The 11694-nt window shown below is 35.2% G+C and overlaps 1 protein-coding gene across 1 annotated transcript; it reads right to left on the bottom strand.

Moving 5' to 3' along the window:
- Positions 1–995: 995 nt before the first annotated feature.
- Positions 996–1523, bottom strand: LOC103965273. The gene has a single exon (XM_009378307.2). The coding sequence runs from the start codon at positions 1521–1523 to the stop codon at positions 996–998; it is 528 nt and encodes a 175-aa protein (XP_009376582.2).
- Between the last annotated feature and the right edge of the window lie 10171 nt (positions 1524–11694).

The following is an 11694-nucleotide window of genomic DNA, read 5'->3' on the forward strand; positions in this document are numbered from 1 at the left end:
CATATCAAACTGCTACTACTTAATTCGAGAGTCACAGTTAGATAATAGATAGCATTGATTAGCCAAACCACCAACATCTACATTCTTTGCATCATTGTTTTGGCATGTTTCCCAGCTCTTTTCATTTGATTTTGGTTTTTTATTTTTTAAATGGGTGTAAAGTTAAATTTACATCTTTGAATTAGGTTTGTGAGAATAATTTAGGTAAGAAATTTGGGTTTAAGAAATATTGAAAGTTTAATTAGAAACAATATGGGTGTAAAAAGTTGGGTGCAGAAAGAGGTTTAATGAGTTCAAATAAAATCTCATTTGGTATTGTTCCGACAAGTATAGGAAATTCCTTACACATTAACTCCATTTATATTGGTTGCCCTAGGGGGGTCTTCAATTTAATTTTTTCTTTTCCGTTGAAACCTTTAAAATTATTATTTTATTAATTATATTCTCTCATCACTGCTTAACTTTCTTTATAGCTTATTTGATATAATTTGAATATATTGATGAGAGAAATAATAGAAAGTTTAAGTGAGCACAAATCTCTTAAGGAATTAATTAGCGCCAGGGTCAAATAATCTCCAATGTATTCAGGTAACCTAATACATTTGAAGATAACAGAACAGTCCTCAAGCCAGTAGCCATATTACATACTTCATAAAGAATCCCTTCAAGCAAGTAATGGTGGATTAGAGTTGCTCCTCGCAACACTATTATTAGTTGATTTTGTGCGTCTGATTCCACCATTACTCTCTCAAAATTTTGCTTGCTCATAATTAAAAAAAAAAAAAGAAAAGAAAAAAAGAGTGCTTTGTACAGTACAATCGGAAAACAATTGGTTTGCTAACAAAGTGTATAATATTGGAACTATGTATCATGCATATGAATTGACGTGAGGAATGTAAGGAGAAACCACCCCTTGTTGCCAAAATCAATAAGAAAGAAAACTTGTATTAGAAGAAATTCTAATTTTTTATTAGAATAGATCCACAAATAGGTAGTCAATCAATCTGACCGGTGATTACATCCCCAATACTACTATATAACAGTACAACATGGTTTCTAGCAGATAATTCAGGATATTTAACTCCTTTAGATCTTAAGGCAGTTTCGCAATTACCCGCATCATCGCCTGCAATTTTGACATCATAGTTGGCCGTCAAAGGATCCTCGTGTATCTCAACTTTTGCGCTTTGGAATGAAGCCACCACTAACTCGTATGAAGAAGCACATTGTTTAATAGGCTCCGTCGGATCACTCTTGAGCAAATTGTTGATGAATGCTTGGCTATCTTTTGCATTCCCTATGGCTAGGTCGAGGGCGACTTGAGCAAGAAGTATGTAAGTGGATGCCGATTTTACTCGAGGATCAGAGTGCAGAACTTCCATGCACTCGGTATTATTTATGGATTTTTGACAAACAAGATCGACCAATTGGGCTGATGCATTGGCTGGTGAAGGAGAAGAGAGGAAGAAAAACAAATGACCAGCAAAGAATAATGTTAACGCATAACCAAGAGGGGACTCCATTGTAGGAAATTTGTAATTTAAAAGGTTAATATGAATTTTTTTTTTCATAGAAAGGTTGATATGATTATGCTATATATAATAGTGAGATATGGCTCTAGGGTTTCATAAGAGTCTTATTTTAGGTTTTATATTCATGAGATACTATTACGATTCATACAATGCATGCAATCTGGCGACCAATTCAGGGCAGTTTTTGAAAAATTGAGATTATGATTCACTTAATAGTAAGGATCGAAAGGGCACTTAGCATTACGATCTAGTGATATTTTCTTCCATTTATAAGTGAGAAGTCTTAGATTCGATTATCACCAATGACAAATTTGAACCACATTATCATTAGCACATTATGAAGCTTAACCTAGATTTTCTGTTTTAGTGTAGATAATATCGTTTGTTAAAATAAATAAAAATAATAAGGATCGAAACAGACTGTCCTTCTCATCTTATGTCTATGTCCACAAAGTCCATAGGGCAATTCTTCAATAAACTCACTCACAAACTCGACTACTTTAATCTTCTCTATAAGGAAATAAATCAAGTCACATTTTTGTCCATATGACAATAAAACCTAGACGAATTCAAATCAAATCCCTAACTAAGGGGGGTGTATTCAATTGGGAATTTGAGAGATTTTAATGGATTTTTATGGAGTCTAATTGATTTGTAGAGATTCCATGAAAATTTTTGATTCAATTCCCTCAAAATCTCTTGGGGAGAGGTGATATTTGTGGATACTTCAAATACACTACAAATTTCTCCAATTCCCGCTAATTCCTCAACTTTGTCAAATTCTTTAAAATTAAATTCTAACTGAATACACCTGGAATGTTATAAACTTCTTTAAAATCTTAATTGAATACATCCGTATTTCTAAGGATTTTAATAAACTATCTTAAAATCCTGATGGAATACACATTGAATTTCAGAGAATCACCTAAATTCCTGATTAAATACCCCTAGATTCATTAAAAGAATCAAAATTCCTCAAAATCCCAATTGAATACACCCCCCCCCCCCCAAATCAAATCTTTATAATACTTTCCTTTATATTTTCCAACACCACCTCAAACTCATGATAAGAAGGAATCAAATCTAATTTGCAACTCGTTCACTCCACCAAAATCTCACCATGATCCCTTCCACTTCCTTACACAAATTCACAGAAATTTTGAAGCATGACATAACATGAACCCTTCCCTTTGAAGCATGACATAACATGATCCCTGCCTCTTCCTGTACACAAATTGACAGGAATTTTGAAGGATGCATAACATGATCCCTTCCACTTCCTCTACGCAAATTGACATGAATTTTGAAGCATGACATAGCACAAATTGACATAACTAACGCCACTGAACGAATCACCACTACCCTCCCCCGTTGAAGATAAATATCACCACATCCCTTTCTGTTGGAGGTAAATTTTTTTTAAGTTTTAGAGAGATAGAATTGGTCCATTACTAATAACAACGATAGGTTCCACTTAATCATCTATGTAATCATTAAGTGTAGTGCTTTTATGCAAAATGCATCGATTCAGTTATAAGTTAAACTATTTGATAGAAGTCGTGATTTGTTTTGTGGGATGGCAGATGTGAAATTTTTTTAAAGTTTAAGAGCGACGGGGCCGCAGTCCACTACTAATAGCAATGGTATTGATCCCACTTATTCACCTATGCAATCAATCAATGTGGATTTTTATGCAAAAGGCCTTGATTCAATTAGAAGTTGAACCACATTATTGCTAGTCCATTGTGAGGTTTGGTCCACTCCCTCACCCCTTAGTGTAGATAATATCGTTTGTTCAAAAAAAAAAAATTTAAAGTTGAACAATATGATATAAGTTGTTATTTGTTTTTTTTATAGCTGATGTGTGACTTTTTGCTTTATTCAACATACCGCTTATATCAAACCACTTTGGAGTGGGCCACAAGCAGAGCTACGTCGGTAATGTTTGTAAATGAACTCAATTTTTAGGGTCCAAATTTGAAAACCTGATTTGATACCATGTTAAATTTTTAGAGTGACAAGGGGCCAAATTTGAAAACCGACTTTGGTACCATGCTAAAGTTTTAGAGAGACGAGATACGATCTAGCACTAGTAGCATCAAATTTATCCCACTTAATTTCCCGTGCAATAAATATATGTGAAATTTTTATGCAAAAAGCCCCTATAAAATAAGAAGTTTGTTGTGACATATGTTCTTATCAATATTGTGATTGTGCAAATCCTAAGTAGAGATAGATTAGGAATCCTTTGGGATCTAGAAGATCTCTCCTAATAGACTTTGTATTACTTGAAGAGCAAGTTTCTTTCCTCCTTATTACTATAAATAAAGGCACAAGGACTGGGGAATTAACACACAATTCCTCAAGCCTATTCTCCACTCTTTTTCTCTCTATGCCGCCAGCTCTCCTTCCCCTGTCAGTTAAATATAGGCCACAACACGTTTTCAACACGATCTTCACATTGTGCTAAAGAGAATTTATTTATCTTCAATCAGAGGAGTATTACATTTCAATTATTTTTAATTGATTAAATTTTAATTTTATTGAATTCATATACTTTTATTGATTCAATTTTTTTTTTTCTTATGTTGAACATGATATAAGCTTGAAGATGATAGCTGAAATTGAAGAAAGAATTTCTACAAACCTATTCACAATATTCATCATGCAATCCAGGTTCTTCTAAAACAACTGTTTTTATCTTGATATTTTTTTCAACCTTGATTGCATGAACCTTCACTATAATGCATGACCCAACTTTACGTTTTACGAATTTTAGATTCTACATAAATTGTTTATGCATTATATCCATAATATTGCTATTATGTGAATTGTATATGTGAGAATAAAGAAGAACAAGGAAAAAGGATGTTGAAACCCTAGAATTCGTATTGGGCTTGAAAAACCTAGAATGTCTTTGACTAGGCCCAGCCTTCATATGGCCAGCCTGCAGCTTGCGCCGAGCCACTTACCCACGAATGCGCCATCTGGCTGAGCCAAGCCGCTCCAATTTGAGCCATCACGCACAGAGCACAGTTCGAAGAAACATCATCAGGGATGCAGCTATGGCGATGGTGATCCCCCCCCCCCCAAACGACGATGACCTGAAGTCGTCACAGTGGTGAATGATGACGACTAGATGTCGTCCGATCTCTTCCCCGAGATTAAGGCTTCGAGATTTCTTCGAATTCTCAATGGAATTTAAAGTTTTTAATCCTCCAAAATGGTTTGGAACACTATCCCAACGTAACTCCGACATAATCAGCTCGGAAATCGCCGCTGCCTGCAGCGCTGTGCCTTGTTTCGTTGACGGCAGCACACGCAGCCTTCGTTGGGGTGTCCTCAACCCGACCCGAGACCTGCATGGGCCTCCATGTTTGTGCTCAGCCGACTACAGCCCTAGCCCACTACTTGGGCCTGGGGCTTGGTTCCCCATTTTGTTGGGCCCTCAATTCTTTGGGTTAGGTCTTGACAGCAGACCCAACATAAAAACCAAAAAATGACAGAGCCCAGTTTGGCTTTCCTACCCGTTTGGGCTTTTTCCAGCCCACTTGCTTTCTCCCAATCGACCTGTAGTCCAACCTATGTGTGAGAAAAACATTCTCTTTCTGGGCCTATTTATTTTAGCCCATATGAAACCTTAAAACCTATTATCGGGATTTAGTTTTCACTTTTTCTTTCTTAACCTATACTTGGGTCTAGGTTTTGTTAACCCAACTCTTCTCGCTGGCCCGCAGCGCAGTCGATTAAAATAATATTTTTGAACTTGACGCTCCATACTTTTAGGGCCCCGACATACACACCAACCCTCTTTGACCTCCTTCACCTCTCTTGTCCTTTTCCCCTGCATGTGACGACTCTGAAACTTGGACATCACAAGAAATGATGCGAGAGCATGTGGGAACTCCAGCAAGTCTCCGTCACCCCTGACATGTGTAAGCCTCAACACACTCCAAATGTTTCTCTTTTCGTTTTTGTAGTGCATTTCTGACTGTGTTGGTATGTTTTGGACGTCAAAATCATGAAGAAACCACCACGAAGAGTTTTCCCATATTCCTAGCAAATACCTGTGGCTTCCAGGACATTTTCTGGCCAATTTCAGCCACCACAAGTCTTAAAATTCGTATGAATCTCTTCCTTATTCCTTGGGCTTCATTTTGGTATATCACATAATATGTTTTAGTTAGGTTTTGGGGTTAAACAGAGTTGGGTGAGCTCCGGCCTTCTTTCCGACGAAATCGGCCAACCCGGCCTGGAATTGGACCAACCCAATCCACATACCTGAGCTAGCCCAACTCGTTGGGCCATGGAACTCGACCCAATTGGCTAGGCTCAAGCTCTGTTCTAGCGACCCCAACCCAGATCCATTAGGCTATGTAACCTGGCCCAACCCAAGCTTGGGCCCATCATGTGAGTGCCTGTCTTAACTGGCGCATGGAGCACATACGCGTCCACCGGAGGTACTATGCTCTATCACCGCAACAACCATGGTAGCGCAGGCGACTTTTCTAGCGAACTTTCCAATACCCAAAATGGTGCTTGTGGCCGTCGAGGTTGCCACCCTGTGGTAGTGCGTAAGGGCGCGTGTGGCGGCATGTGGGGGTACCCAAGGTCCCCCTTTATGTTTTTCGACGTCCTGAATCCGTTTATAACATCTGTTTCCCGAAAATTCAACAATTTTAGTATAGTTTTATTAATTGGTACCTTTATGTGCTTAGGTGCAATTGTTTATGGCATTTCCATCCTCTCTTGTTTGCACGGCTCTTCGCCAACAGTGTAAGGTGAGTGAACCCCTTCTAAAATGCATATTTTTACTATTAGAAATGCATACATGAAAGCATGATTTAATGGCTACATTTTATGAAATGTTTATGAGTAAATTTGATTTACACTTTATGAATTAACATGATATAAACTTTAAGTTCTTTGTGGTATTTATGATTGATGACTATATACATACTTATAAACGTGGTTTTACGATATGACGTTTTAGTTACTGAGCTCCGATTTGAGATATATATATATATATATATATATATATTTGGTGTAAACCTGCAAGTGCACAAGATAGTCGTAATATAGCGTTTTGCAAGTCCAAGAATCGTTCCCACGAGGATTCTAATTCAATCTCCAATTTGATAAACTAAACCATATCTAATTATATTAACGACACACAAACACAAAAATATAAACCCAAACAACGAACTAGACTCGATCTTAATTAATAATTCAATCTAGTTTAGGTTTCAATGCATTCAATGGATCTTTTGATTCTTTAGATGATAATTCCGTATCTAAGTCCTTGTCAGGCATATTAGACCATAGTTTTGCCTTAAGTGAATGATTCTCTCCTAGTTTAGGCAGAAATTGTATATTCTAACATGCAGTCTATCCTGGTTCAGCCATAAATTTAACAAGTAGGACTCTTTACACTCTAGAAAACAAGGGAACCAAGCAAACCATTATTCTTTGTCAAGCAATAATGTAATTTACCACATTTAACCACAAGAAGCTAATTGAATTATATTGCTAGTTCAGCCTCCAATTCATCTTCCAATCTTACTAGATGCAAAGTCTTAAGGTGATCCATCAAAGAACTCAAACAAAAAGTAACAATTCAAACAATGATTAAGCATTCGTCTAAAAGAAACTAGAAATCCAATGAATAACATTAAAAACCATAAACATTAATGCTAGGGCATCATCCTAACCCTAGAATAAGAGTTTAGTTACTCATAGAATACGAAAACATAATTTAAAATCTTAAAAACATGAAAAACTTCTGAACGATGAAGATGGATAGCACAGATGGTCGGTGGCTGCTGTTCTTGTTTTGCTCCTCACTGCAACCTCTTTTATGCTCCTTGGACTCTAGGCCTGGCAAATAGGTCATGTTTATCGTTTTTGTGTAACACTTGTTATTTTAACGGGTTGTGTCGTGTCACACCCGTTATCTTAACGGGTCCTTAACAGGTCGGGTCACTTTACCCAATGGGTAAAGTGATCCGACCCGTTAAGAAAAATATTTTTTTTGGGTAAAGTGACCCGACCCGTTAAGAAAATATTTTTTTTTTCTTAAATTTGCATATACCACACATTGCCACAGAAATATTACTTCAAAACATTAAAATACATGTCGTTTAAGTACTACATCTACACTTGAAAATAAGAACCTCATAAACAAAGCATCCATACACTACTAGTCTATTACAAAATATTAAATGTGCAAGGATATGCAAAATGAAAGAGTTTTTGTTTTCAAGGTTGTGAAGCCTTTCTCAAAAGTTTAAACCTTGCCAATGGAACTCAAAGCTTGCATGTTATTCCTTGTACAAAATCCTCAATTTTCATTGATCATCATGCCATAAGATTTTGTGGTATCCACTTGTGTAAATATTTTAAATTGAAGATTGAATTCATTCATTGTATTCATATAGGGTCAAGAAGTGTCGCTGTAAAAAATCATCAAAATCAGAGTTAAAATAACCGTTAAATCGTGATTTTTTGTTGATAACTGTCGAAAAGTTTTGTTCTGTTACTCGATCTCTAAATGTTTTTTTTTGCCAATTTTTAGCGTATGCGATCACGAAGCATATACAAACAAGTTTGACAGTTAGATCGTTAAAATTAATTTTGTAAAATGTGTATCTCATCAAAACGATAGATTTACTAATACTTAAGAGTTTATTCATACTTTCATTAAGTATAACATAATATTTTGTGGTATCTACTAGTGTAAATATTTTAAATTGAAGATCGAGTTCATTCATTGTATTCATATAGGTCAAGGAGTGTAGCTGTAAAAAAATCATCAAAATCGGAGTTAAAATAACCGTTAAATTGTGATTTTTTGTTGATAACCGTCGAAAAGTTTTGTTCCGTTACTTGATCTCTGAATGTTTGTTTTTTGCAATTTATAGCGTATGTGATCTCAAAGCATATACAAACAAGTTTGATGGTTGGATCATTGAAATTAGTTTCGTAGAATGTGCATCCTATCAAAACGATAGATTCACTAACACTTAAGAGTATTCATACTTTTATTAAGTATAACATGAGATTTTGTGGTATCCACTAGTGTAAATATTTTAAATTGAAGATCAAGTTCATTCATTGTATTCATATAGGGTCAAGGATTGGAGTTAAAATAACCGTTAAATCGTGATTTTTCATTGCTTGATCTCTGAATGTTTGTTTTTTTCAATTTTTCGCGTATGCGATCTCGAAGTATATACACACATTTTTGACGATTGGATCTTTAAAACTAGTTTTGTAGAATGCGTATCCCATCAAAACTATAGATTCACTAACACTTAAGAATTTATTCATACTTTCATTAAGTATAACATAAGATTTTGTGGTATCCACTAGTGTAAATATTTTAAATTGAAGATCGAGTTCATTCATTGTATTGGTATAGGGTCAAGGAGTGTAGCTGTAAAAAAATCATCAAAATCGGAGTTAAAATAACCGTTAAATCATGATTTCTCGTTAGTTTCCCTGGATCGAGGTCTGATGATGATGGCGGCGAACAAAGCTAATGATGATGGCAGCAGACGGAGCTGGAACAGTGAGTGTGAGTCAGGGGAAGACTGAGTGTATGAAAAGACTGAGATGAGGATAAAATTCCAATCCAATTATTCCATGCTAGAAATGGGCCAGACCGGGGGCCCATTCCCTCCTATTTGTAGAACTACCATGCCCCACTAATTTCGTATACCTGCCTCGCCTTGCCCCATTTTGTGTTTCAAAATTTTGGACCGCCCCATACCAACCCCAAATCGCGGGTATCCACCCTAACCCACGAGTCTAGGACACGTATGCCCTCCCCTAATGGAACGCATCATTTCTCCATCTTTCTCTGTTTTGATCAACGGAAATGCTCATGGCTATTTATATCCCAAAAAGGGAATAAGACAAGGTGATCATGTCACATCCTAGTCTCAATTTCGCCGTAGCACGATATTGTTCACTTTGGGCGCCGACCACGCCCTTATGGTTTTGTTTCTGGAAACTCACACGAGAACTTCCCAGTGGGTCACCCATCCTGAGAATGCTCTCGCCCGAACTCGCTTAACTTCGGAGTTCCGATGGAACCCAAAGCCAGTGAGTTCCCAAAAAGCCTCGTGCTATATGGAGGTGGGCATGTACATATAAGGCAAATCACCCTTTTTCTGTTGGTCGATGTGGGATGTTACAGATCATCTTTCCACTTATATTTTTATTATCTGTGTGGAGCCTCTAATTAGACATCTTAATGAGTTTGCGACTAACCCAAAGTCTCATGTGGGAATTCTCTCATCCCCTAGGGGATTTAAAATTTCAAACCTTGTATTCACAGATGATTGTCTTTTATTTGCTAAGGCTTCTTCGGGGCAGAGGGTGAGAAGTATTATGAATTGCCTGAATATGTTTTCTAAAACGGTTGGTCAACATATGAATTTCCATAAGTCCTCTTTATATTTTTCAAATAACACTTTGCCTCAACTAAGGAAGGAATTAGGTTCCCATCCCTCTTTTTGCTATTCTATTGATTAAAACCTTATTCCTTTTCAATTTTTGATCAAGGTCCTTAGGTTTTAATAAGCATCATTAATTATTTCAATAAGAAGATATTTTTTTATTTATAAATATATTCATTTATTGTTAGAACTGTTACATATTTATATTTATTGCTAAATTTGTAATCATATATTTTCATTTTTAGTTTGTACTCATTTTTAATTTGCAATCCTTTTTTAATTTGTACCAATTTTATTTTTAGTTTTAATTTGTACCCATATATTAATTTCTTTTTGTGCCCATATTTTTAAACTTTTATTTTATTTGTACCCATATTTAATTTTGGATGATATAAATAAGAGAGACTTTGGATGTGGTCCTTAGTTATGAATATTCTTTGATTGAAACCTTATTGGTTTTTAATTTTTTATCAAGGTCCCTGAAATTAATGCGATACTTTATTTCTATGTACGTTACTATATTTTTTAAATTAAAAATTAGAAATTTTAGTTGTTTATATAAATGAGATTTTAAATAAATAAATAAACCATAATTTGTGGGATTAAAATTATTAAAATATAAATATACTAGTGTGTGTGTGTGTGTGTGTGTGTGTGTAAACATGGGTACATTCATCAAAAAAATTAATTGTATCAAAACATGGGTACATTCTTCAAAATCACAACAAAAAAAAAAAAAAAAAAAGAAGATATTAGGCTTAATAACATTAGTAAATTTCTTCAATTAAACTTGACATTGATACATTTTAAAATCAAAGAAAAAAGAATGTACCCATATAAGTTTAAAAATGGATTAGAAAAAAAAATTGAATAGATTTTATATAAAAAAAATTGTACATTTTACATATAACAAATTGGTATAGTTAAGAATGAGTACATTTTACATATAACAAATAAACTTTGAAAAATATAGGCACAAAAAGAAATTAATATATGGGTACAAATTAAAACTGAAAAGAAAATTGGTACAAATTAAAAAGAATTACAAATTAAAAATGGGTACAAACTAAAACTAAAAATATATGATAAAAATTTAGTTATAAATATAAATATACTAATTGTAACATTTTAACATTAAATGAATATATTTAGAAATAAAAAAAATTATTATTGAAATAATTAATGATGTTATTAATACACAAGGACCTTGATCAAAGATTGAAAATGAATATAATTTTAATCAATGGAGTAGCAAAAGCAAGGATGAGATAATAAGCATTTTAGATGTGTTGCCTGCTACGCTCCTAGCAATTTGCACGGGTGACACGTTCCTTGAACTGAATTTTGATGGTTCGGTGGCGCTTCAGAAGGCGGGTGCGGGTTTTGTGGTTAGAAATGAGAATGGGCACACCCTCGGTGCTGGAGCTTTTAACCTGGATGGAGCTACTATCTCTGCAACTGAGGCTCGAGCGTGGAAAGATGGATTGGCGTACTCCTTGTAGAAGGGTTTCTCACATATCATGGTGGAAGGAGACACCTCTTTAACGATTCAAGTTGTTCTTGGCTCCTGTTCTGTGCCCTAGAATCTCATGACCATTGTTGAAAGTATTAGGTGGTTGGTGGACAAATTCTCTAATATCAAATGGAAGCACATCTTCAGGAAGGCGAATTTTGTGGCATATATATATATATATATGTTT

Source organism: the organism of the source record quoted next, unplaced genomic scaffold, assembly GCF_019419815.1.
Source record: "Pyrus x bretschneideri cultivar Hongxiangsu unplaced genomic scaffold, Pyrus_bretschneideri_v1 Contig16, whole genome shotgun sequence".
In the NCBI taxonomy this organism is placed as follows: Eukaryota; Viridiplantae; Streptophyta; class Magnoliopsida; order Rosales; family Rosaceae; genus Pyrus; species Pyrus x bretschneideri.